Source organism: Etheostoma cragini, chromosome 5 (assembly GCF_013103735.1).
Source record: "Etheostoma cragini isolate CJK2018 chromosome 5, CSU_Ecrag_1.0, whole genome shotgun sequence".
Classification (NCBI taxonomy): Eukaryota; Metazoa; Chordata; class Actinopteri; order Perciformes; family Percidae; genus Etheostoma; species Etheostoma cragini.
The window spans coordinates 10,583,845-10,611,369 of NC_048411.1; the positions used below are offsets into that span (position 1 = coordinate 10,583,845).

The window sequence follows — 27,525 nt, forward strand, 5'->3', positions numbered from 1 at the left end:
TCACTTATAAAACAACAATGTTGCAACTTCCTGCAGGTTTGTGTGTGTGTGTGTGTGTGTGTTTGTTTTTTGGGCTTTTTAACATAACTGTTGTCCAACTGGTGATACTTGGTTTCTTTCAACGTGAACAAAAACCTTGCCTGCAGTTATAACCACATGCTATCAACCTATATGTATAAAACGATTCTAATACCTCCCGATGTCGGTATTGAGATCCCTAAATCTAGGATTAGTGATAAGGCAATAAAAGAACCGAATTTGGGTTGCCAGATGGTAACCTTTCTGGTGTGTATACACCTCTAGTGTGACCTATTAGAAACTGCTATGACATATATCTTTTTAGACTTTACGGAGCTGATCAGGAACCTGATTCTGAAGTCAGGTTTTTGCTGGTGCTGATGTTGCAGTTGTTGTTAATCGTTTTCTTTATGATGACTCTGTTGGTTTTTGCCCTAGAACGGTGACCAACAGCAGGCTAACCTATGTTTCGAAGCTGGCTTTTCAAAACAATATCAAGATACAGTACCTGTAAGTATAAAATCATTCTATCTGTTCCTTGCTTTCTATTGACATGACAGCCACTGTGCTGATTCAGTAGAGGACGAAGTGGTTACAATTAGGGGGGGCACGGTTCATGATAAATCATCTGAACCGTTTGGTTTGCTTGTCTCGGTTACGAGCGTGTGTGCGTCACACGGTTAAACACATGCGCAATGTAGCCTTGTGCACGTGTGTGACCTCAGACAGTGTGTTCAAAACATTCAGCGAAAGATGGTGTAAAACCTTCCAGACCGTCCTGCCAACCTGTTTCTATTTTAACATCCATGTACTGGAACTATTTCTCACTCTAAAGTCGTCGGCTTCTGTTTCCATCCTGTCGGCTCTCTGCAGCGGGCGGGACTGATGCCCTTTATCAAGCCGTATGAATGTGTCCCAGGCCAGGATAGGACATTAATTAACAATGTACAGATCAAAAAGCCACTGACAGACATGTTCGAATTTGATTCAATCAATTCATTATTATTTTTTGTCTTAAATCCACCAGCCATTTTCACATTATACCAACATTTTCAGCATCCTGTGGCTTTATGGTAAGGTAAAAATCAGCCCAGAGTAGTTTTATTCTCCCCTAAAAGAAGTTTAATTTTTATTTTTAAAGAACTATACAAAAAAATCTTTTTTTTGTTAATGTTTAACGTATTCTAACTTAGCAGAGCTTTAAGAGTTCCTCTCTTTTTCTTTTATAGGATACAATTTTTGTAAGAGCTTCACTGAAGTTGGCAGTTTAATAAATGGAAGTTGTTTCACTTGATATTCTCTAATATTTCAATCTTTGTGTGCTAAAAAGGCACATAAGTTCCTGTAGACGGTAAAACACATTCTCCTTTTTTGCTAAAGAAATGAAAAGCTTGTATCAACATCTGACCTAGCTTTCCTCAGAGAACGTCCCAATATTGGAGTGAAAGTCAAGTTAAATTCAGTTTGGGCATGATTACATGATATCCTTAATTTTTTAATACTGTATCCTATATTGTGGATAATTAAGCTATGCTAAGCTATTAAGTATATTTCTGGAGTTTTAAAGATTAATAGAAAAAAAATAACAAGAACCAAAAATAGTGCCCCTAAAACCATGATACGAACCGAACCTTGGGTTTTGTGAACCGTGCCACCCCTAGTTACAATATTATTTTCTGAAATGTATAGCTATTTTTCAATGTATTTATTGCGTTATTTATTATTAAAATTGACTAACCTGAAATGAAATGTAAAAAAGGCTTATTAGTAACATAATCAAGAGAGAATTTGAAGAGAAAAAACATCCAGTGACCAATTTGTGTTCAGACTGAACAGAATTACAGATTGATAGTTATTTTCATCAAATGTACCACTTATTTCTTATGATAAAAATACTTAAGGCTTATTGTTGCATGTACAAATTTGCTGTTATTTTCTGTAACACCAACCTAATATTTTGTGTAATTTTACAAACACAATCTCCTTCCCTGACGTTTGACTTACTGTAATTCCCAGGAACCTGAAAGATAACAACCTGTCATCGCTGTCCTGGAGGATATTCAAACACCTTAACATCTCTTATCTGTGAGTTCAGTTTAACCTTCTCTATCAGTCTGTCTATCTCTGTGTCTGTATATCTGTTTCTGGCTCTCCCTCTGGTTTACCTCCCAGCATGGATGTATTATAGAACCTGGAGACAGCATTCAAGGCGGAGCCCAATTTATTCCTATGACAGTTGCTCAGTGGGGCATACGCCAAAATAAGTTCTAAGCTTCCGGGTTTACTTCAGTTACATGTGGCCCAGTGAATATCGGCAGTAGTGTTTCTCCCACTGGCTCCTCCTGCGAGTACTGCTCGGCCCATAGACTTTACTTTGTGGTAACATCACAGATTTTCATTTGCTGTCTCGGCTCGAGGAAAGTTTTCTTTTTAAATATAAAAACCCCATGGATTATAAATTCAGAATCATAAGTCATAACCGACCTTGTTTGCAGCTCGAGGGGCCCTGTCATAATTTTACAGGTGCCTCTTTTACAATGGTGGCCTATGGGGAGGCAGGGGGATTTTTCGTTCCACTACACTAAGTGACAACAGGAAAAGCTTGTCAGAAAGCGTTGTTACTGGGTGGCTGCCTTCCAGTTACTGTCAGAGTCTTTAAATGAACAGCATCTGTGATGTCACCTATATATTTCTGATGTGATATTACTGCCGCCTGTGATCTTGGGAAATTATTTTTATTTTTATTTAGAGTTAGGCAACGGGGTTGGATCTGAGATTGGCTAAGTGGGCTAATTAAACAGCGGGGCAGGGTTAAAGTGTGATGACACCTGTCAATAAAGGAAGAAGGTTCATGTGACATTGTGAGTGTATTTGTGTGTGTGTGTGTGTGTAGGATCCTGACAGGGAACCCTCTGCACTGCTCCTGTGAGAACATGTGGATCAAGCTGTTGTTAGGAGAGGAAGCAGACACTCAGGAGCTGCGCTGCATTGAGGATGGAGGAGGACGCAAGCTGCTGTCCAGGCTGACACTACCGAACTGTGGTGAGGACACGCCCCACGCACACACACACACACACACACACACACAGAGTAACAAGCTGGAAAAGACATTCACAAGCCTTAGCAGAGTGAAAATTGTTGAACCACCTGGTGGGTAAACAGTAAAAGATTTTTCCAAATGTTTGCTTTGATTGTCTGTTTTCATGTGTTTTTTCCATGTGTCTGACACATTTTTATATTTGTGTGTATAAATGTGCATGTGTTTAAATGCAGGACCCATACTCTTTTGTTTTTTTTAAAACCTATGAGAATAACTGTATTGAGAACACAATTCATGCATTATCTACAACCACTTCAGTAATCAGTCATTTCTACCAGCTGGTAGATGTGAACTTTAACAGGGTAAAACGAGAATGCTGCACACACTGTATTTTACTTGCTGCTTGTATTTTACCCTGCTTAGCCTGTCTATTGTAATTTCTAAGCAGTGAAAAAAGCTTACTGTCTTACACATGAACAAGCAAACAAATTACAAAATGAACACATGCATGAACAGTCAGAGACCTGCATTTATAGAGAAAAATGTAGTATGGTTTCGGCAGTGTCATTAAAAGGCCATCGCGTATGATGCATAGCTTAGCCACCAGATGGAGGAGAGTGGAATGTGTGACCTGCAGATGAGTGTTTGTGTGTGAGAGGTTATGCCATCTTATAGACTAGTTACAGTCATCTGGCACATTTGCACGTAGGTGTAGAAATGTCACTGTGCAGGACATTATAGAAGCAGAAACAAATTACACTGAGTGGGAGTGTTTGTGTCGATCTACACAGATGACATCAGTGAGTTTTGAAGATGCTTAGCGGAGAAATTCACTGCATAAATCACATAAAATGAAGTGTTAAAAAGACCATCTGCACTATGTCCTATTGCCCTGATGACCTGCTGTCACGCAGCACATTTCATTCCCGTTTTTCTCTGAATTATAATGCCGCGGTCATCTAGGAAGACATTTGTTCTTGACTTAGAGAAAGCTGCACTACTCAAATGCAACAGCAATAGTCACAATTATATGAGAAATAAAAGACATTTTCCACAAATTTAATTGGGAAAACTTAATGAGAAACAATGTTTAGTTTTACCATAGGGAATAATGTTCCTACATACCACACCATTGTATTCGCAGTACAAGTGCAACAGTTCATATTTACAATGCAAGTGTAATGTCAAGCTAACCAGCAAGTTTGAGGTCACTCCTACACAGACTTCCACAGACCAAAAACCACAATCCTTTTAAGTACTTGCTTACGGGAGTGTTTATCAAGCTTGAATGTATAAATGCCAGCAGTTAACTAATGCTTTCTTTCCCCCTTCATTTTCAAGAATCTATCTGTGGACTCTACTCTTAGAATACAGCTTAACGTGTCTGTCCAGACTCAGCCTGGATTTGTAGGTTTTTACAAACTGAAAAATCTGGCTAAAAGTGAGATTTGATAATAATTAAGCGCTTGAGTTCAACCCGAGCAAACAAATTAAGGCAGAAAGTCATTTGGGGCAATAAATCCTGTCAGTTCCAGTTTGTTACTTTAAAGTGAGAACATAACAGAATCTTCATGTCTGTTATGAATTTATAAAACACGCAATACAAGCAGTCAGAAAAGCTTTATAGGACTCAATTGAAATGTTATCAAATGTAACAAGTGAGTCTAAAAGTATTTTTTGTCATCTGTTCAAAAATAGCTCAGAGCAGTTGGGCCCACATAGGACACAAACAATAAGTTAGCATGCAGGAAGCTAACAATCTCATTGATAACTCCTATTGATCCGTCCCTTCTGCTTCCCTTCCATTAGCAGAGGTTATTTTTGGCAGCAGAAGGGCCCCTGGAGAAGTGGGCAGGGGACCCCCAGGCAGTGTGACATATGAGGAGGAGGACATGGTGGAGCAGGGGTGACAAATAATGCCCCAGGGATAAGAAGGATACACCAAAAGTCCAAACTGCTGGCCTTTTGCTCTCTGTGTCTATTCTATCCATCTTTTCTCTCAGAATGTTGTTCCTCCTCTTTATTACTCATTTTCCATCTCTCTGTCTGTTTGCATGTCTGGCGTTCTGTGCTGCTGTCTGTGCGAACATTTCTGAGTGACATATGAGGAAGGCACAAAGCAGAGGAAGTGCCCAACGATGCCCTCGGGCTGACACTGATCTCTTAGGCCACCCGCATATGTCTCTCATTTGGTTTCTCTCTGTGTTTACTGCCCTCGAAAAGGCTGGCAAACACAGACATCCCACTGCTGACCTATACAAAACACTACAACAAAAATGGTGCTCTGATGTAACTGCAGCCCCATGCTTGATAATAAGTGGGCTGTGTCACTCAGCAAAATGTTGGTGTTCAAACAGCTGCAGGTATTAAAACACTCCCACTCAGTTGTTTGTTAATAAAATAACTTAATTTACCACATGTTTAATTCCCTTCAACAACTATTTATAATAAAATAGCATAATGGTCATGCTCATTAATGTGAAAACCAAGACATTTAGGGTTCTGTGCCATCACATCAATTACACCTTAGGTTTATGTGGCTACAATCTATCTGCTAAATGACCCAAAATGTTAATATTCAAAACCAGCTTTCACAAGCAACGGTACTTTTCTTCCCATGTGTAATGGAAATGACAGCAGATGGATTGCCGGACCTCTGCTGGTCACATCCCAGCGCTGGTACCCTCTGTCTTCATCCGTCTTCATTTGTCTCCCTCTCTGTCTTTCGGTCTTTCCATTTGTCTCGCTGGAATAACTGCCTATCAGGTTTCATTACTCTTTTCTTTAATTATTGTTCAAGTATTATTTCTACTGCTCTCAAATTTCCTTCTGACACCATCTCACATCTAAAGACAACCATCCCACATCTAACGTTAAAGGATCTTGTAGGATCACAAATTGCTAGAATACAAATGATTTTGTTTTTAAAAGATTTAACCAAGCTAGCTAGCGCATTAGCTGGTGGCATAAGGAATCTATCGGTAAAACTTCACTTCAGAAGGGTTAAAAATCACAACTTTCCCTCTTTAGCCAGAGCCTGTCTACAGAGAGCCTGTTCCCTTCCTATTTAGCCCCATTGTACCTAGTTTGGCGGCAGTTCCACCAGAGTTCCACAGGGGGTAATCGCGGGCGAGTGGAAAACAAATGGAGTCTATGGAGTTAGACAACTAAAGTTGTCTCTCTCCACTATTTGTTGTTGAGGAATCTCAGATTTGATTGTAGTTTTTACAATTTCAACATGGATTATAGGTCAAAAGTTGAATGCACCTTTCGATTTCTTACATACCACGCCCATAACATGCTAACATTCTGCTAATGAATGCTGATTGGTCAGTGAAGGACTGATTACGACCAGAGATCCCACTTGATGGCATCCAAAGTGTGTGTGTGTGAATATTTCAGCGTGGTCTTTAAAACATAAGCACGTGTACTGACAGGGAGAGCCTAACCTGTCAGCTACTGTATGTTGTCCATGCCTCGAGTGAACAAAGGAAGTGACTCAGAGCTTTTTGTGTCAGTGTCTCTGGCCGTACAATGTGTATGGCGCCATTGGCATTTTAAAAGGCTTATTAGAACAAAAAACACTTAAATAAAGTCTAAAACCTAGCAGTGTGTGTTTTCTTTGCCTTCCCTTTTGAACGCAACATTCAAATTACTAGAGTAGACAAAATATTATATCCTGAGAGAAGTGGATTTCAAGGGGTACAGCTCCGTAGACCTCCATTCATTCTGCACTCGCCCATGATCGCCCCCACAGGGAACCAGAATGGAACTTCAACAAGGTCGGGAACCAGAAGTTTCCCAGTTTTTCTTAGACATTTTCTGGTTTAGCTTAGCGTGGCGCCATGGTAACCATGAACAACACTGGCTCTAGACGTTTGCTGCTTCATGTTTGGTGCTGGAGGGAACACACCATTTGGTTTTTGACTACATTAACATAGTTTAACTTCACTACCAAGACTTAAAACTCACGATAATATCAAAAGCGTTTGATTTTGTTGGAACGTCAAGACGGAAAAAAGACTGAGTTGGACTGAGTTGTATGACCACCTTACATGAAAACGATTGAGATAATGGTAGCACGCCCCGACTCTATTATTATTATTAATTAGAAGTAGTCTGCAACAGTGGAATCACTTGAAATATCTTTTGGAGTAAGATAGGAATGCCTTTGGTGTAGTTTGCTCTTACAGTTGCATTTAGTATGTCTAACACAAATGCAGTCCGTAGACACAGACTAAAAAACCAGGTGGCTCCTGTGTCTGTGGGCGGTAGATGCTATTCCTATGTGGGAATGGGGAGTAAAAGTGGAAAAGATGGAATACAGTGCAGTTTTTTATGTAATTTAGCAGTGATCCATCACATGACAAGAAGGATGCATAGCTGAACCAGCTCAGTATCCTAAAGAATTATGTCCATGTTAGACATTTACGCGCCTCACGATTTACGTCCAATGCACTTGCAGGAAGCAGTGTGTCCTTAAGAGAGTTGGTGAGTAACAGGGTGGAGGTCGTGATAATGGATGGGCATGTCTACCTTTCATTCATTTAACTTTTTTCTTTTTTTTAAATCAACCGTTAATGTTTTTTTAGTGGCCTGAAGAAACCATACATTTGCCTTAATGTATTTGCCATAATAAAATATGTATCTAACCACAGTACTTGCTTTGTAATGCTATTGTAGAAAGTCAGAGTTTAATAAAATAGTGGCATTGGATATAAAGAAATTATGGAACTGAACCCTCCATGTTTTTTCAAAAGTGTCCCACATTGACGTTCTAGTTTGGAGATATGGTTGAGCTGATCAGACACCAAAATAGCTAGTTATATTTATCTTATATATACACCGTATATACTGTGCATATACATTTACACATAAGAAAATAGCTTAAAACCAAAGTGAAACATGAGTAATATGTTTAAATGTTAGTTTCAGTATAGTTATAAATATAAAATCACTTGTCACAATAACTGATACGTAGCACTATTTAAGATAAAATAATAGAAAAAAGAGCAACAAATACAGACATGGCAGGTCTTGACGGATTTGAGGAAAATAAGTGGTCAGACGTCATAGTCAGTCAACTTGACTGACGTAAGTTTACATTGTGTCTTTTGAGTCTGCTCATCCAGTCCTGCCTCCCATTCTCCTTCCTTTGTGCCTTCTTTGAGCACAAATGAATCCCTCATAATGTATTGACAGTCTCCACTGTGCACGAACAACAGAAAAATACAGATGTTTTATGATGTGCGCCTTTTCAGCACATTTCCTTCTGCCCTAGTTGTGTATTTTGTGAAAGATTTCTCGCCTGCTTCTGCCTCTGATCAGAAATCACCACACTTCCGTGGTGGATAGGCTGGAGCCTTAACATAATAACTGTGACCACTTCTCTGAACACCATGTGGTCTTGCCTATTGTGGCCCATAACAAGAGCTGACAACAATAACACCTCCAACAATGACGCTGAAGTATGTTGGGGTGCATTGTGCAGAGGTTTCAATCCAGAGCGGATGGTTAGCTTTTAAAAATGAGCTGTGAGCCCGATGCTGTGCTTGTAATTCACAACCCATTCATGGCACATGCTCCTGCTGAATGAAGGTTATCTGAATTTAAGGAGTGTCAAGGACTGACATATACTGAGTGCTAAAGTAATGTAATGTATTCTACACACATTCATTCTTCTGGGTTTGATAGGGTGAGGTTTCCATTGTTAGAATCTTGTCCAATACACGGCCTGTAAAAATCATTGTTCATAGAAAAGAAGGTTTGAAAAAGGTCAGAAATGACATATGGTAATACAAAGTAAGAGAAACAATTAGAGAAAGTGCAAATAAGCTGGTGCTCGTGCACTACATTCCCACAAAGTAATGTTAGTCGAGGAAAGAAAGCGCCGAAACAGGAAAACAGAATTGTCAGATTTGAAGTAAGATTTTCACATCTTTTAAAATTGAATAGAGCCCCTTATAAATAATATTATCCTGGTACAAGTGCATTATTTCCAATTATTTATTATGACATAGTAAGATGTGCAACTTTTTGTAAGATATCATACAAACTGTTGTATGAGGATATGTAGCGTCCTATTAAACAAGGAGATACCATGTCTTAGACTGGTCCATTGTGTCACTTACAGACCCACGGCTCCAAAAAAACCACAAGGAGGCAGAGAGGCTAACTTGGCCTGAATATGGAGAATTTGTTGACATGTGAGCTCACTAGCTGTTATGATTTCATCCATTGTCTATGTTGGCTCAAAGTTAAGCAAAGAAGTTTGTTACTGACTTTGAAAATGGTGGTCTGGCAAAATAATTTCAAACTTTAAGTCCACTGAGATGTTTTAACTACTAGAATTGTCGTGAGCGATCATTTTGACTGCTAGATTCCAAACTATATACAGTATACTACATATTATAATCTCTCATGATAAATACCTAATTGTGACATTAATGCATGTATTGTGTTAACCCTAACCCAATCTTTAGAATAACTAAATAACACCGAAATGTACATTTAAACGAGTTTCATTATACATTTGAGTAGTAGGCCTAATATGTGTTTCAATAATTCATGTCATGGCATAGTAAATCATAATTATTCCATAGGCTACATTCATATCCCAAAAATATGGAATGGAAATGTATTCAACTTAACTTATAACACGAAAATAACCCCTAAAAGTATCTTATAGGAACATTTATGACCTTAGCTGCTTCTGTTTTGGCGTCTGCTGTGTGTGCCGCTGCCCTTTTTTCGTCTTTCTCCGGGCAATTTTACAGCTGGTGACTCCTTGGAGAGGATGTGTGCAATGATTCCAGCCAGTTCGGGGATTTATAAAGTTATATGAACACGTAGACAGCCATCTACGTGTATCGCGCCTCAAACAGAGCGAGCCCCAGGCGCTTGCCTTCTGATTCAAAACATCGATGATGCCCACACTTGTTACTCCAGACCCCTTGTGACATTTCTATGACAGATACAATGATAGTTACTAAGCAACCAATATGCATCTTCAATCACGCAAAAGATTAAAAACAATACCCCAAAAATCCAAGTGGTCAATATGACCGTGTATGGCCAAAATAGGGTAAAAGGGAATGTGTTTTCTTTGCTTTTTGTGTAATGTGTATAAAACAATTTGAAATGAAAATAAAGACTCTTTTAGGAAAATTCAGGTACCAGCAGGATTGCATTTTTATTATTCAGGAAAGTTATTTCACATATACATCCAAAACTGGCTGTTCTAGTATTAAATGCTTTAGATAAAACAGCTTCTGAGCTTGCATGTCAACGAAACCAACTCAATGACAACAAAGTCAATTTCCTCCAGTGGTGAAGACCGCTGAATGCCTTGAGTTTGGATTGTTGTCAAAAAACTAAATCAAACGAATGCAGTGCAAAGTTTCTGATTCCTTGATGTTGTGCATTAGTTGTCCCACCCTTTGCAGACAATTGACTGCTTCTATTTTCCATATGTTTGCAACTGGCTGCAGGTGGGCTGTAGCACATGCCAAATATTGAAGAACATAATAGTGAAATCTTTCCATGTAATGACTCATGTGTTATCACAGACACAGGCTGGTCTGCCATGCTAATTACGGTAAATTCCTCTTCAATCCTACTTGTTGATTCTGAACACATTCAAGCCACTAAAGGATTACAATCACACAGGATGTCACGGGTGGTTGGACTACCAAAGCTGCACTCGTAAATAATTGAACATGAAAATAATTTGTATAACTATGTACTGACAGGTCATGACACCTGCAGTCACTGCAATCAAAACAGAAGTTTCCAGACGTTTTATTCAGACTTCTATACGCTGTAGGGTGTATCTGTCTGTGCGTGTGTGTGTGTGTGTGTGTGTGTGTGTGTGTGACCTGCAGATGCCTGCAGTGTCAGTAGAAAGCTGATTTACTGAGAGCCTGTTAAGATATGTAGTACTGATATGGTAGCTGGCCTGCCACCACTGAAATTACTGGTTTTTAGTGTGTCTCACAGAGATGGAGTAGGTTGCCGTAGCGATAAGTGGGTTGCCCTGGTGATAAGCATTCTGCTGCCGGACAGAAGAGGTGGAAGAGGAAGGGAGGGTGGCGGGAAGGCAAGGGTTTGATAAGGAATCTGTCCAGTTTTATCTGCAGGAGCTGTCGACACCCATTTCTTCTCCCCTCTTTTTTTTGTTCTCCTTTTTTTGTCTACTCTTCTCTTGGTTCTTATCTTGTCTCAGCTTCTTTTCTTTTTCTTCTCACCGTTTCTTCTCTATCTTCTTCACTTCTCTCATCTCATCATGTATCCTGTCTTTCTCTGCTTCTGTTCTCTTGGTTCTTGTCTTGTCTCCTTGTCTTTGTTTCCCTCTTTACTTTTTGTTCTTTTTATCTTCCTGTTTCTCTTACTCATTTGGTTCTCATCTTTCCTTTTTCTACTCTTCTGGTTTATCTTGTCTCTTATTTTCATTTTCTTCTTTGTTCTCATCTTCCTTTCTTCTTTTGTTGTTCTTGTTCTTTAGGTTCTCGTCTTGTCTCCTTGTCTTCTTTTTCTCCTGTCCTAATCTATTTGTTCTCTTCTTCACTTCTGTTATTTCTTCTTTTATTGGACAGGAGATGAGGGTGGCAAGACTCTGACTGAGTCTGATTGGTCATACTCAGGTCACCTCCTGGTCAGCATTGTATACACACACGCACGCACACATGCACTCACACGCACACGCACACGCACACGCACACCAGTGTCTTTGCTGTGCATGAGACTTCAGATTGTGTCCAATCAATTTAGTACTTGGGCTGCTGAAGACATGCACTAGTAATCAGTGTGACCATCCCTGTGTTTGAACTCTGTCTCTTTGTCGGACTATTTGATTGGGGTGAGTGTGCTGTAAATGGAAGTGAGAGAGAGAGAGAGAGAGAGAGAGAGAGAGAGAGAGAGAGAGAGAGAGAAAGGAGATTGAATTCTACGTCTTTTTGTGTGTAGTGGGTGTGTGTTTGCTTGCTCTTCCACTCGTATTGTCGAGGTTGTTACGTGCCTTGTGTTTCAACTGAAAAGACAAGAGTTGGCTGTGAATCCTAAGTTTGCTTTTCTTTCTCTTCTCCTCTTTCCCCAAACATGGTTGTATGTAGAGGTTCCCAAGGCAATGTTGAGCCCATCCAAAGTGAGACTTAGGGAGGGGAACCACATGGACTTGTCCTGCACGACCTCTGGGGTGCCCTCACCTGAGCTGATATGGAACATGGTGTTGGTCTCCAACTATGAGGTAAGGCCACACACGGAAAAAGAAACTCACATATGTTTGGATAATGCATATCATATCAAATATATTATATTGCTTGCCTTAAATATGAATGTTTTAGAGGTGAAACAATTGTATTGTATTGAGTTTTTCAGGCATAAGAAAAACTAAAGAAAAATGAAAATAAAAATCAGTAATGAAAATAGAAGAAATGGTGCAATCTTAAATGCTTCACAGAAATTTGGTATTGGAGTTCAGCTATGTCATCAGATACATGCAAAATTTGCATTTGGCAATCAAAATAGTAAAGCTCCCCCTGAACTAAATGATTGCTTCAAGATATTAACTTAATTCTAAATGATGCTATACTTACACTAAATCCCACTGAAACACAGTGTTTAACTATGATTCAGACCGCCTGCGCAACAGATACTGTCATGGATTTATTTTAATTTATTTTGCCTTATTTGATTTAAAGAGACATAATTGTGATGATGTCACAGGTATGATTGGCTATAACCAATGCGTCTCATGCTTTGCCAAATATCCCGATCATTATTCAAGCTGTACATTATAGAAAATAGCAGAATCTCCGTGCTGATATATGGATGTGTGTACTTGCTCAGATTGAGACATCGGGACAGATTTCGTGGCTTCGACTGTCCAACCTGTCATCGCTGGACCACAACAGCAAGATCAGCTGCACAGCTGAGAACATTGTTGGAGAGAAAGAGTCCTCGCTGCTGCTGGATATACTCTGTCAGTGCAATAGACAACTGTGCTTTTGCATGCTTCACTAGTTTTACCTCTGAATTGCTCTTTTTACTTATTTTATTTACTTTCTGTATTTACTGTTTGTATCTTACACTGTTGCTCTTAAACTTGCTATTCTCTCTACTACACTCAGTTCCTCCCAAAATCACTAAACTGAGTGATGCAATCCCTGACCACCACTGGTGCATCCCCTTCAGTGTGGCAGGTAGGACAGACATTCACATTTTCTCTTATTAGGGATGGCTTAAATATTAAATATTGTCACATTATAATTTAATCCCATCATATTAATCACAGCAGTGACTACATTAGCGAAGAAATTACAGAGTCTCTTGTATCGTTGTTCATAACCTTTCTAGGAAACCCGACGCCGCAGCTACAATGGTTTCTGGATGGCAAAGCGGTGACTGAGGGGGTCTACATCATGACCATGATCCATGACGTCACGGAGAGAGAGTACCACGGCTGCCTGCAGCTAGACAGCCCCACACACCTTAACAATGGCCGCTACACGCTCGTGGCTACAAACGAATATGGAACGGACCAAAAGGAGGTGCAGGCTCACTTCATGCACAAGCCCTGGGATGGTGAGAAGTGACAATCAAACTTTTGCTTTCATTATATAGTGTTAAATTAATAAAAAATGGTGAAATGCTCAGTTGTTTGACAGAAGATTAATCTAGGGATGCGGCTACTGATTCTTTTTAGTAATTAACAATTAACATTAATTTAGTAAAACAGTATCAATAAGGGTAAAAACATTGGAATAAAGCACTAAAAACTTTATTGAACTTTAAAAAGGCAACCTGTCTACCCCCTGTCTATATCATGCTAACATGTATGTCCAATTCTCAAATATAGCTTTAATAGTGTGCAGATGATATCCATAAAATGTTTGGTGAATGTCAATATTTAATTCAATGTAATCTGTTGGCAGGAACAGACAAGGAGCCGTACTATTATGGTGAGTGAAATAGATATTAATTACTACACATTTTTATCAAATGTAAAAGTGTTAACACATGTTATTAAAATTCATAGCTTGTTCATGGTGTCAGTCAATACGTACATATGCACATCATTTTCCACCCCTATTCCGAAAAAGAGAATGTTGCAACTAAGCTGTTTATATGGCTAACGAAAATAACATGTTAAAGTTGTCATATTCTGAATAATAGTGGAATATTAGTGTGCATGTAAACATACTCGGTGTTTTTTAATCAAGTTTTTTTTTCTGTTTAACATCTTATCAAATTTTCATCCTCATTAATTAAACAAATTACATTTTAGAAATATTTCTCTTTCTCTTTTTTCTCTCAAGTTGCTGAGGGTGCGTACACACCTACACATCCTTGCAGCTAGGGATTAGGGTTGTTATGTCTCTTTCCCATACTGTGGCCCTGATGTTGCTATAATTTCTTCCTGATGTTAAATTATGCTCATTTCTATGTTAAATATATGTTGTTTGTTGGTTTGTGTATTGTGTTTGTGTAAAGGATATGGTTTTGAAACAAGTCTAGAAAACAGGCATGACTGACATTTTTTGTGAAGTGCATGTCAAATAATTTACAACTTAAGTATGTTGTAATGCTTGGGACCTAATTTGTCTCTGTTGTCTCTTTTCTTTCTTGCCGTTTGTCCAACACCTTCTCCCTCCTGCAGATCTAACCACAGGTACTGCCACGCCGTTCTTCTGCTCATTCCCAGTCACAAACGTTGCTAAAAGTATTTCAGATAATAACACCGAGTTTGCAGGACTCTGGTCTCTGGTATCGAAGCAGGCAGGAATGGCTTTTAAACTGTGGCCAAATACTACACAGTTATTGAGGCTTTATAAAACAATCTGTAACCCCACACAATAATGTGTGAAATGCTGGAGGAAATATGGCTGGGTTTGGGTATCTGTAGATAGTAGTAGGCTGACCACCAACATTTGCAAACCGTTTAATTTTTATCTTTTGGTTTTGGAAAAGTATCACTCTTACTACAGCCCTGTGTAAAGCACATCAACATACAGAGAAATCCAAAGCTCGACAGGCTTTTACAGTGCCCAGAGCTGCTAGGCTGTCTTTGGGCAAATACTGTGCTGATGAGGGGTTTAGTGAAGGGTCAATTAACAAAGTGAAAAATACTAAAAGCTTTGAACTGAATTCACCCACTTAACAAGCTGTTCATTGTTTGACAGACGCAGATGCACAATAAATCATATTGATTTAAAATGTATGAACGTTTATGTTACTATTACATACAAGACAGTCCCCTCAACCACAAATCACTTGAGTCTCTCTCTCTCTCTCTCAACAGGGGCCCCCCCTGACCCTGTAGACCCTCCTGAAGACAGAGTTGCTGTAAGTCACGTATTACTGTTGACCTTTGCTGACTGCCGCAGTCAGTTGGTGACGGTTTGTGCCAGTTTTTTGTTGGTTTATATATTTATTTGGTCAAGAAATACCTGAGTTGGATCTATTTTTTCATGTTAGAAGTAACTGAATGTACTCATCAGCAGTACTTTGGAAAATCTGCCTGGTCCATACCTTATGGTGTTGTGTTGTGTTTTGTATATTGTGTCTCTACAGTATGTGAGGTTTACAACTCATGGTCTTCTTATTGTGCAGGTGTACGTGGTGGTGGGCATTGCTGCTGTCGCCTTCACTGGTTTCCTTCTAATGTTGGTTGTTCTCAAGTTTGGAGGAAACTCCAAGTTTGGCATCAAAGGTAAGACTCTCGACTTTTATCTGCACTGGTGATTTCAATTATGTGGGAGAGGATGAACAACATAGAATAAATTGAAAACTAATTATGGTGATTTGTTGTTTGTGGATGTCTAGATCAATGATTTGAGCTACTGAGTGTAACATGGATGGCTTCATGGATACATAAAAAACAAATTTCAAAATATTTGCCCCAAAATACCAAAAACGGAACCTGATATCACTTCCAAATTGACTTGTATTTTACGCAAGTTAGCAGGAGACAACTAAATCTAATTTGTTAATGTTTAGTCACATTTTTGAGGAGGTGCATGTAAGCTGTGCCATAGCATTGGAGCCCATGCATGTAGCTCCTTAACACATTAGTGTAACTACAGCCTCAGACTTCTACACATTACAGGGAACCCATTGGGCATCTTCCTTGCATTGATTATTTTATCTCAAAATGTGATAATCTGGGGCCTAATCTAAGATGGGATACCTTCATGTTTGTATGGTGTTTGGGTGAAAAAAATATAAACTAATTTATGGGCTTAGGATTTGTTCGTGGTTGCACACTAGATATCATTTAATATGCAAACCATCAAGTGTCCATGAATCCATCCAGGTCAGGTGAGATCAGCTGCTGTGTGAAGCAGGTTCACCAGGTCTTAGTGCTGCTGGGAGAATAACATGCATGTCAACTAAACTGAGCTATGTGTGATTTCTCCAATGGCAACAAGTGTAACTAATCTATCTTTTCTTATTTATCATACTGATTTACTAGAACTTATTTGACTCCATTTTGCTCATCTTGACACTTCGCTGATATTTTCTTATGCTTTGTATACTAACCGCTGAACAACAGCTCCATCAGTCCTTCCTTGTAGACATACAGTACACAATGATAGTAATGCTGTTTTCCAAATGTAAATATGTTCAATGCATCTGCAGCTAAAGAGCTGTAAGCAGACAGACGCTCATCTTTTATTTTCACTGGCTTATTCTTTGTTGTAAAAGTGATTTAAATTGAGAAGATAAAAAAAAAAAATCATTAGCTTGATGTATATTGTGCATTTCATTCAGTTGACTTTAGTTTAGTTCAGTTTGGTGGAAAAAGCACAACGCATTCACAAGAAGCAACCCAAGAATTCAACACTCTGAGGAAGTCAATTTGGGCTGTTTAAACATACAGTTGTTTTTCGAATAACTACGTTTATTTTATATATTAGCATTTGATGCAGGGAAAGTCCACATTTGAAATTCAAATGAAGGAACCAAAAACGGAATGCAAATGTAGAGACGGATGTAATAAATCTGTGTTACCAAGTGTTTGTTCCTATACCTGTGTGTGTGACTCATAGTTGCTTGGCAGTCACTGAGTTATGGCACCCAGAGAGGAGGGGTGCAAGACAGATGTAGCAGCTAGCATATACATTGTGTGTGTGTCTGTGTGTGCGTGTGTGTGTGTGTGTGTGTGTGTGTGTTATTGTCTGTATGGTTTTGTGTGGTTTCCTCTTTCTCCAGTAGAGGTGAATGAGCTTGCTCTAAAGAAAATGATCTCTCTAATGCCTCTTAGCACCCCCTATCTTTCTTTCTTTCTGTCTATCTCAGTATTTGTGTGTATGCTTCCATTCATGTGTAGAATGTTAGGTCACACTACCGTTTTGCCCTTCTGATTGCTCCCCTCATCCTTCCTCTTTCCATTGCCGACTTCCTCTCCCCATGCGGCCCCGTTCTCATGCTCCACATGCATCCAGATGTATGTGCCCTGCAGCATGTTGACATTGAGTGTGTGGCGAGAGAAATAGTGGTGTCAGTATGAAGAGCAGAGTCAGACACAGAGCTGAAGAGCAATGAGTAATCTAGAGCTCGGCGATATGGAGGAAATCAAATATCAAGATATTCTTGACCTAATATTACAACGATATTGTAGGTTTGACAATTGGTGCTTTAACAAAATGTTATTTACATAATGAGATTTTTGATAAATAATCAGAAATGTTGATGACCGGTAGAGTGGGTGGAGGCATTTAATAGAACAACTAGAACAGTCTGTTAAGTTCAGTAAATTAAATCTTTTTACTGCAATGTGACCTTTAAAACCAGGAAACGAACACTTGTATTATTAGGTATATTAAAATTTTTCAAAATCCAAAATCTAGTCTCAATCACAACATCATATTGATATTTTCAATTCAATTCAATTTTATTTATAGTATCAATTCATAACAGAGTTATCTCAAGACACTTTACAGATAGGGCAGGTCTAGACCATACTCCAGAATTTACAAGGACCTAACAGTTCTTGTGGTTTCCTCCAGAGCAAGCAACAATGCGACAGTGGCGAGGAAAAACTTTCTGATGACCAATTGGGGTTAGAATGAAGAGTGGCAATAACAGTCCCAAAAAATAGTAGTTAGTAGTAGTTCTTTGTAGTAGTTTGTGGCATAGCAGGGCACTGTGCGGCATTAAAAGGCACAGCAGGACGTAGTTGTGCACCGCAGATCGTGGCAGGATGTAACATGGCGTCACGGAACGGAATATTGCCCAGCCTTAGAGTAATCCACAGCAACAGTTGCATACCGCTGTTTGTTTGAAACCTCCACATGTTTCCTATACCGGACCGCTGACCAACGTTTATCTCAATAACCGCAGATGGCATTACATTATCATCGCTAATCAAAAACAAACTCCACTTTTTCATGGCATCATGGGCTATCTAATCATAAAGAAGAGACATACACACCCCAACATGGACACAGTTAGTGCTGACGATAATGATGAACTGTGATCACAAAGTGTGAAGAGAGTGTGTCGGGCCTTGGACCGTATTGAACAGGTGTGCATGAGGAAAACACAACTTGCTTCGCTGACTCTGGATGAATCGCTGCCACCTCTTTCTGGCAGTTAAAAGCTGTGGCTGGTTTACATTATTTATATTGACTGCATTATTGTGCTCCTCTCTCATCAATAACGCATGGGCAACATTTGGTACAGGTTGTTTCTCACAATCTCCTTGCTGTGTCTTGACACTGACATGATGGATATTTTTATGTAGTGTATATAAAGTAGTTGTGTGTGTTCTTGTGTTGGTAGATGTAAGATTATTCACATGGGTGGTGATTGTGTTGAATGAGTGAATGCAGATTTACCTAGCAAAAAGACTGGAAATCTTGTCTGTCTTTGCGTTTTTTAAACTTGAAATATTGGATTGTTTGGTCTCTTGCACAACAAGCTGTACAGACATCCCATCACCTTACAAAGTAATTTCGAACATGTTAGAAAACCTCCTTTTAACTCTGTTTTAGTCACGAAGAGATGGAAACATCTGGCTTGTTAGCTGCTAAATGCTCCACTATGTTCATAAGCTAATGGTTAACTTTGCCTGTATGACAGAAAACAGCTGCTGCAGCAGGAAATAACGGTGCAGACAGCAGTGTGAATCAACCAAAACCGTAGAGAGAAACTGTAAAATAGTTATGTTGCTTTAATCAATATACGAGGAGAAACCACATAATTGGTAAGCAGCTTAAAAGTAAGTATTAAAGTATTTGGATTTAAACCGGAGAGGCTTAAATTTATCGTACTTTATAGTGAGCAGAATCGTTTAAAATACAACTTGATAACAAATTAGGCTAAAACTATTTGATCAATACAACCTTCCAATTAGGAGGAAGCAGCTACACCGCCTGAGTGTGGGCCCAAAACATCACACCAAGGCTGCATTTCATTTGGAGTTGTATCCTCGATCCCCTTTGCCATAAATTGGCTCACAAGGAAGGTCATCTTGTGAAGTTCAAGTGCCAGCAGCTGTTATTTACACTTAAGTTCATGGATGAGTGAAATATGTTTTAGACGTTTTATATATTTAGGAAGTCTTTTTGAAAGAGACTTAGTGAAACAGAAAGAGTTGTAGCAGGCTGGCTTTAGTAGGCCTTTTGAAAGCCTGAACCCATTCACAAAACTTACACTGGATAAGAAAACAGATCGGACGGTGCAGGCAGAGAGGGAAGGATGCACTTCAGCAGCATCTATATATGTTTGTGCCCTCGAAGCAACTGTAGGGAGGAAAGCGTCAACATAAACCTGAGTTCTCATTCAGGAACAAGACGGAAATGTCAAGACAGGAAAAAACAAGTGATTGAAAGTGAAAAAGAAAACGTAAAGTGGAGAAAGTGAGAGACTGAGGAAGAGGAAGAAAGAGCAAATGCTAACGTTGACATTTGACAAGAGAGTGAGAAAAAGCAGAGAGAAAGCCAGCGAGGACAGAGAGAGAAAGAGATGGAAAGAAAGTATAGAGGAGAAAAAATATGGTGGATGAAGAGCTAGAAAGCAGATGTTAAAAACTGAGCCAGGCCAAAAGGAAAATAAAACAGAGAGGAAGAGAGAGATGGAAGTAGAGAGTCCTCTCTTGTCCACTTATCAATGATTCATCATTAGTGCAGGTTTCAGTTTTCTCCTTGTTTAGTGGAGTTACACGCCTCCTTCTTTTCCTCTCCTCTCTTCCTCCTTTTATTCACACACAGCTCCTCACTGCTGATTGATCAATATGACACCCTCAAGGTCAGCAAAACATCATTCTGGCCCAAACAGAGCATGCTCAGTGTACCCACCACCTAGTCCTCCTCACCCATCTCAGTTTTCTCTTCCTCTCCTCGCAGAAAAGCAGCTTTTGTGTTTGACGAAAGCAGCTCACCCACAAAACGTATGCAAAGGAAGCAAAAACTGAATGAGTTAAACCACAAACTGAAAAAATCTATAGTTCTGTGTTTAGACTAGTGCCAGAGTCCGTGCAGTTGTGATGGGCGGTGGCGCCGCGATATAAAAGTTCCGTCTATACACCTGCCGACCAATCGTGAGTCAATCGCGGCTGTTGATCATGACGTTTCACCCCGTTTTTATAGCATCAAATAACCCATAAAAAAAAGAAGAAAGAAATATAAACAAATGAAAAAACATCAGCATGATAAGAACTACCTAAAATGACAGAAACCATCCAAGGTCTACTTTTTTTTTTTTTTGTTTGGCACATGTCCAATACTCTAACATGGAGTGGGCGGGATTTATGACTTAAAATGCCGCCCGTCACCAGGGGAAAATCAAGATATTTAGCCTCTCCTTCACCAACCATTGATCGGCACCACTGTAGTAAGAGTATCTGGTCAATTTCTCTCCTTAGTCTAATATTTGATCAAATGTTTCTCTGTATTTTATTATGTATGGTTTCTTTGTGTTAAGCCAAAATTAAACTTAGAAAAGGCTGACTCATGATGTTGAACAGAAAAAAGAGTTTTGTAGGACAAGACAAAGGGATCTGTTGGTACGCGATCTGTGCTGCCTGTACAATCCGATATGTGCATGCACATTAATGGTTTCCCTACACTATTTGTACCACGCATGCGTTGAAACATTTGACAGCCAAGCAGCACAACTGCCGGCATATTTTTGTACTAAATAAACATCGGAGAGACCATCACCGGACAAATCATTAATATTTTAGTTTTTGACACTTTAAAAGACCCTGAAAATTAAACCTGAAAATAACCGTTAAACTATATAACTATATAAAATGTGAGTTTTACTTTACTTGTGCTCATTTAAAATACAATCAATTAATACTCGTCTTTATTGTTATTAATGTAAAGTCTTAATTTAGCTGTATCCTTATTTTCCCATTGTTTAGGTAAGTTAACATTATTTTAGACTGAATCAAGCTATCAGCTATTAGCCAAATTAAGTGTTAGCTAAACTAACGTTAGCTTCCCTGTGGAGGCTAATGGCAGAGCGCTACAACTACGACCGGAAGCGTAGAATAGATTGTTTAGTGTAATAAATCCTCATAAAACAGGACTATCATCATGCGAGAACATCTTGCATGCGCAGACCCACAGGGTCTATAGCCAGACTAGTGCCTTATGCACAGCGGTGCTTTAAGTTTAATGCCAACATCAGCAAGGTAACAGGCTTAGAGTGATTATGCTAACATGTTGATATAGAGCACGCATATGTTTTAATTAACGTGTACGCATATAAGCAATAAACACAGAGGCTGAAGAGAATGTTAGCTTGTTGTTAGCTGCAAGAATGCTTGTAAAAAATTCCATGTCAATCCATCCGATAGTTGTCAACATGTTTCAATAAAATACAAATATGCCAATCACGAAAGTCAGTAAGATTCATCGAGTCATGAATGTTTGTACGATATTTCATGCCAATCCATCTTATAGTCGTCAATATTTCAGTCTAGACCAAAGTGTTGGGCCAACAGACATATTTAACGTGGGAAGATTAAGTCAACGGGACCTAGAAAATGGAATAATAATATAGAATGATACAAATATACTGTAATGATTTCATTTTTTAATTAACTAAATAAAGCTAGAACCTGTTAACCTGTGACATGCTTCCTGTTTAGTACATGCTAGAATAGGCACAAGCCCCAAGTGACCCTCTGGGTATGGAACATAGACAATGGCCCTGGATCTTATTGGCGTTTATTAATTCACTTGGTGTCCTGGATCATGTTTCTTAAGGAACAGATTTGTTTGTTTGCAGGTTTTATCGTTGGGGGGAAGAAAGACTAAATGCCTATGGCAAACCCTAAGGGCAGTGATTGTTTGAAGTGCTCTGAAAATGGAAAGTGCTCTTTTCCAAAGTGAAACGTTGCCTAAACACTTTGTCTGTGAGCTTCCCTGACTGCAGCTTTTCTTTCTCTACACGTTGCACTTTATAAGTGATTGTTTTTAGTGCAATGATTTTTGGTCTGTTCTTATCTTGAAAAACTAAATAAGTTTTTACTATATGTCAAGACCCAGGCGCACTTTTAGTTTTTAACCCCAAATTTTGTCTTGGGTCTTTACTGCTGACAGACATGGTGTCTTCTTGATTGGATAGTTTTTTGACGTTGCAGCAACATTTAAAAATTTGTTTAATAGAAAAAAAAAACATACTTGCAACATGAACAACCTCCACCCCCCTACCACCAATCAAGAGAAAAATCAAGAAAAATATTAACAAAATAGACAAACCATAAACACATACAGTTTGTATCAATGACAACACCAAAAGCCCATCATTCACGTCTCTCCCCAGCACAAAGCTTCTTAGCAGCCCTTACAGAAAGCCCAGGTACTTTCGATATCCAATCTGGCATACCGTTTACATGACTATTTTCCAAAAGCAGCCACCCTGGCCATCTCACAAGCCCACTCCTGAATTGACGTCACCCCTTCATTCCTCCACCCTCTTAAATAATCTGTCTGGCTATTATTAAACTAGTGTGTTATTCATCCCGCCCAAGTTTGACCCATCTCCCAAATAAACAAATAATCTTGGGCTGAAAGGAATCCTGGACCTTATCACTAGACCATAGGATACAAGTAAGTTCCCGTCCTCTGTATTACATTTCCAACAATATGTTGTGTCTTTCGGACCAAATCTAAACAATCTGTATAAGCACCAGCAATGCATTATTTATCTAGTTAAGTCGAGTGAGAACAAATTCTCATTTGCAACGATGACCTGTCACATTCACACAGTTACACATTCATACCTGGAAGCTGCCCTGACCACTGAGCAGCTCCAGCGGTCTCAAGGGCACCTCAGTGGTGGCAATGAAGGAGGGACAAGCGCTGCTGTTTCACTTTCCCCACCCAGATTTTATCCTGTTGGTCTGTGGATTGAATCGACGACCACCCGGTCACAAGCTTGCTTCTTTAACCTTTAGGCCACGACTGCAGATCTATGGTGCTTAATTGTGATACACTTGCAAAATCAACCCCAACATTTTTTTAACAATAAAAGAATGTAAAATATTGACAAACAATTCTGAGGCTTGAAAAAGTCACCTCTCTACTTATAGGTATAAAACGTTACAATTTGGGTTGGTGTTTGTTAACATAGCTTTCATGTTGACCGTTCTTAACAAGCCAGTGAGCCAGAGGCAGCGAGAGAAAGAGAGAGCGAGATAGATAGAGAGAGAGAGCAGCATTGGTCATGGAATGAAGAGCTGAGGCAACAAAGTATTGAATCAGAGGAACAAAACAAATAGTTTCATCACGTTTACGTTCTAAAGCATGCACACACACACACACACACACACAGGTGCTGCATTGGCTAAATTGTGTGTGTGAACGCAGACCTTCCTCCTGTCTGTGTGGGGGTCGATGACTGAGGGATGAAACGGGCTGAACAACGTGCACACTGTTTTTGGCTGGGGGTTACAGACCCTCACCAGGGCCCAAAGGCTCTTTTCTGACACCCATCTTAGTCAGGCGAGTCCATTGTGCAGCTGTACATAATTTCTTTTCTTTTATTGGTTGGCCTGACCTTTACAGAACAGTAAAAAATTAAATGGTTGAAACTGGGATTGCAGAACATTTTATATACAATATGTTAAGGGACCAGATGAAAATTATTACAGAGCAACTGAGTAGTTATAATTTGTTTCTATTTTGAAATACGAAGGCTTTTTATTTGATTATTCTCCACTTCCAAATGGAAGCACTTTCAAATGTTCAATGTGACCTTGTTTGATTTCCACATTGACAACCACCATACATATCAGAGAACATAAAGGGACTTTTAATAGTCACATAAGGAAACCTAAGCTTACTCAGCACACACACTAACTACATATGTATCTACATATTTAGGACATTACAGATACTGTCTGGGATGTGAGGTTGTTCTGGCGGCAGCTCTACTTTATTAATTGAAATCATTTTCCTTAATGTTATTTTCAAATGGCTGAGCACAGACCAAACTCGAAAGAATGGTTTGACTCTCACGTAATTGCCACAGTAACATCAACAGAATTTGCCACAATAAGAGCTCATATTTAATTGTTGGAAAGCATTTTATTAAAAAAACATTATGCCACTGTTGCTCAAGTGTGTCCTGAAATTCTTCTGGCAGTACTCTAATACCGTTGATGTGACTGTTCCCTCTAAACACCACTTAACTCAGCCATCCACCAAACCAAGATAAGGATTTAATCTGTGAGAAGAGAAAACTAATTTTCTCTGAAACACAATCAGGTGCTGCCAATGTTTATATGGAGGCTGTTGGTTAGCACATAGAGTGGCTTGCATACATTTATACATCCATGCTTAAGTTGATTAAAAAGAGGAATAAAAGAAATTGATCTTAATTTCTTAATTCTAAATATATCCTTTTAAGGACACCAATTTCTTTGGGAATGAATAACGTATTTTACATAAATAAATGTTCTTCATTAAAATTCAGGGGGCATAACTATAAACACCCCTATGTTAAATTCCCATAGAGGCAGGCACATTTAAATTTTAAAGGCCACTTATTTCATGGATCAGGATACTATGCACCCTGATAAAGTTCCCTTGGCCTTTGGAATTAAAATAACCCCCCATCATCACACACCCTTCACCATACATAGAGATTGGCATGGTGTTATTTCAGTTAGTTTAATAGCTGGTTTGATTTGCTTTGAGAGATGATTTTATGGAAAGTTCCCCATGCCTATATCTGTGTATGGTGAAGGGTGTGTGAGGACGTTGGACTTATTTAATTCCAAAGGCCAAGGGAACTGTGTCAAGATGCACAGTATCCTGGATCTATGAAATAACTGGCCTTTAATAATAAATATGTGCCTGCTTCTATGGGAATTTAGCATAGGGGTGTGTATACTTATGCCCCCTGTAATTTAAGGAAGAGATTTTATTTATTTACAATACATTATACATTCACAAAGAAAATTGGTGTCCTTAAAAGATTGGATATTCCTTTTTTTTTTTTTATTAGCGCATTAAGATCAATTTCCAGAAGATGTTTTTTTATTCCTGTTTTTAATCAACTTTAGCATGGGTGTGTAAACCTATGCAAGCCAGTGTACAGGCAAAGTCTTAAACAGTATATTATCACAGATGAAGCCTTCAGCTAGATGGTTTTTTTCATCACACAATGGAGCTTTAGACTTAGACCTCTCTTTATTAATCCTTTTGGGATGTCTCCCATAAGGAAATTGAAATTTCCAGCATCCATTTTTAGCAAGAAGAACACGATATAGAGAGAAAAGAGGAAGACAGTTCAAAGATAACAATCATAACCGTAATAATGATAACAATAAAAAAAAAACAATGAAATAAAAACCTTTGGCTATCAAAAAGACATTTACCCAAAATTATCATAAAGTGTCAGTGTTGAGTTTAATGGTTATGAAGAAACAAAACATACTGAATCAAATGTAGTGACGAGACACTTACACTGTGCATGAAAGCATTTGAGATGTTTGTCAGAGAAAGGACAAAAGTCATTGATTTTGTTATGTCGTCTCTATTCTCTAGTCTCATGTCTTAGCTATAAGGTCCCAAATCCTGCAAGTCCTAAACATTGTGTTTCAAGTCCTAAACAAGTCATTATGAACCCAACCAAATGTAATGCCATTTTGAATGTTCTATTTTCCACAATTTATAACATTTAAAAAAAAACTAATGATCAGGTTTGCCTTGGAGTTTGACAGAATGTCATCAAATGTGAATCTAGTTTTGATCAAATAATGAATCTATTTGGCTTCAGTTTTTAACATTTGCAACAAAAGTTAAGAATAAGAAAAAATGCAAAGATTTACATGAGATCCATACTTTACCTTGCTGAAAAGGCTGAAACACTGCATCGTTATGGGACAGCGTATTGTTTGGTCACAACCCGCAGATTTACCCTTAAAATCAGACGAGCCGATGATTTTGTATAGATAACTATTACTACTACTACTATTACTAATAATAGTTACTTTGCACATGCATTAAGTATGTGCAAAGTAACTAAAGCTTTAGTTTAGTGCAGTAAAATTTCAAAATTTCCCTTTGAAATGCATCAGAGTAGAAGTATAAAGTTAGATCAAATGGAGCTATTCAAGTAACGTACAACTACATCAATACTGTACTTAAGTAAAGTTCTTGGGTCATTAAGTTGTTTTTCCACCACTTCATCATGGCTGTCATCAGATCCTTAAAACATTAAGAGTTGATTCCTTGCTAATTTTTTACTTTTTGGGCTTGTGGAAGATATCAAGTGATTTCAAGTCGAAATTAAGTACCTAAGTAAGTTTTTTTGTTTAGCACTTATCACAGACAGTCACAAAGGGCTTCACCGGCTAAATAAATGCAAACATAAAAACAGAACAATAGTCATTAAATGCACAATAAATCACAATAAATTGTAGTAAAACACAAAAGCATGTGGATAAATGAACGCCCGACTTAAAAGATGCGTCTTTAGCTTCTTTCTTTTTTTCTTTTAGATTTCAACAGATGAAGTAACTCTTAAAGCATGTGGCAACGTGTTCCACAGTCAAAGAGCAAATGTTTCAAAAGCTCTGTCACCTTTTGTTTTCAGCTTAGTCTGAGGAACAGCCAGTAAGCCCTAATCTGAGGACCTCAAAGATCTGCTGACAACATAAGGGTGCAGCAGATCACTTATGTAAACCGGTGCGTGGCCAAAGGATGGCTGTGTAGGTAATTACAAGAGTCTTGAACTGGATTCTGAATTTAACTGGTAGCCAGTACAAAGAGGCCAGGATAGGGGTAAGTGAAGTCATTGGTGTTAAAATCAAAGTTGAGTTCTCTGGTTTGAGTCTAAAGTCATCAGACCAGAGACCAAGTCAGATGAGAACACACCTAGTTGCGTAGGCAGACATTTATACTGTGTTTACATGTACATCATGTCTGTAGCTGCCAGCAGAGACAGTTGCATTATTTAAGTTTAGTTTAATTTAATAAGAAATCATGTTTGAATGTACCATA

At 38.7% G+C, this 27,525-nt stretch overlaps 1 protein-coding gene and 1 long non-coding RNA gene across 7 annotated transcripts in view; one reads left to right on the plus strand and one right to left on the minus strand.

Moving 5' to 3' along the window:
- The window catches only part of ntrk2a (neurotrophic tyrosine kinase, receptor, type 2a), an 88,842-nt gene that overhangs the window by 5,158 nt on the left and 56,159 nt on the right, over positions 1 to 27,525 (plus strand). For 3 of the 6 annotated variants that reach the window (XR_004656556.1, XM_034871099.1, XM_034871100.1), the window contains exons 3-14: positions 457 to 528; positions 2,035 to 2,103; positions 2,912 to 3,060; positions 12,169 to 12,302; positions 12,905 to 13,037; positions 13,186 to 13,257; positions 13,412 to 13,639; positions 13,990 to 14,016; positions 14,374 to 14,382; positions 14,715 to 14,726; positions 15,357 to 15,400; positions 15,668 to 15,767. Coding sequence is in view for 5 of the 6 variants with exons in the window: in XM_034871099.1 (XP_034726990.1) it covers positions 457 to 528; positions 2,035 to 2,103; positions 2,912 to 3,060; positions 12,169 to 12,302; positions 12,905 to 13,037; positions 13,186 to 13,257; positions 13,412 to 13,639; positions 13,990 to 14,016; positions 14,374 to 14,382; positions 14,715 to 14,726; positions 15,357 to 15,400; positions 15,668 to 15,767 (1,049 nt within the window). In the remaining variant the exon portion in view is untranslated. The remainder of the gene's footprint in view (positions 1 to 456; positions 529 to 2,034; positions 2,104 to 2,911; positions 3,061 to 12,168; positions 12,303 to 12,904; positions 13,038 to 13,185; positions 13,258 to 13,411; positions 13,640 to 13,989; positions 14,017 to 14,373; positions 14,383 to 14,714; positions 14,727 to 15,356; positions 15,401 to 15,667; positions 15,768 to 27,525) is intronic. The other 3 variants (XM_034871101.1, XM_034871102.1, XM_034871103.1) reach the window with 3 other exon arrangements.
- On the minus strand, positions 1,554 to 23,579 carry LOC117944384. The gene is made up of 3 exons (XR_004656564.1): positions 23,569 to 23,579; positions 18,370 to 18,371; positions 1,554 to 1,675 (listed from the first exon to the last, which is right to left on the minus strand). It is a non-coding gene; the product is annotated as an uncharacterized LOC117944384 (long non-coding RNA).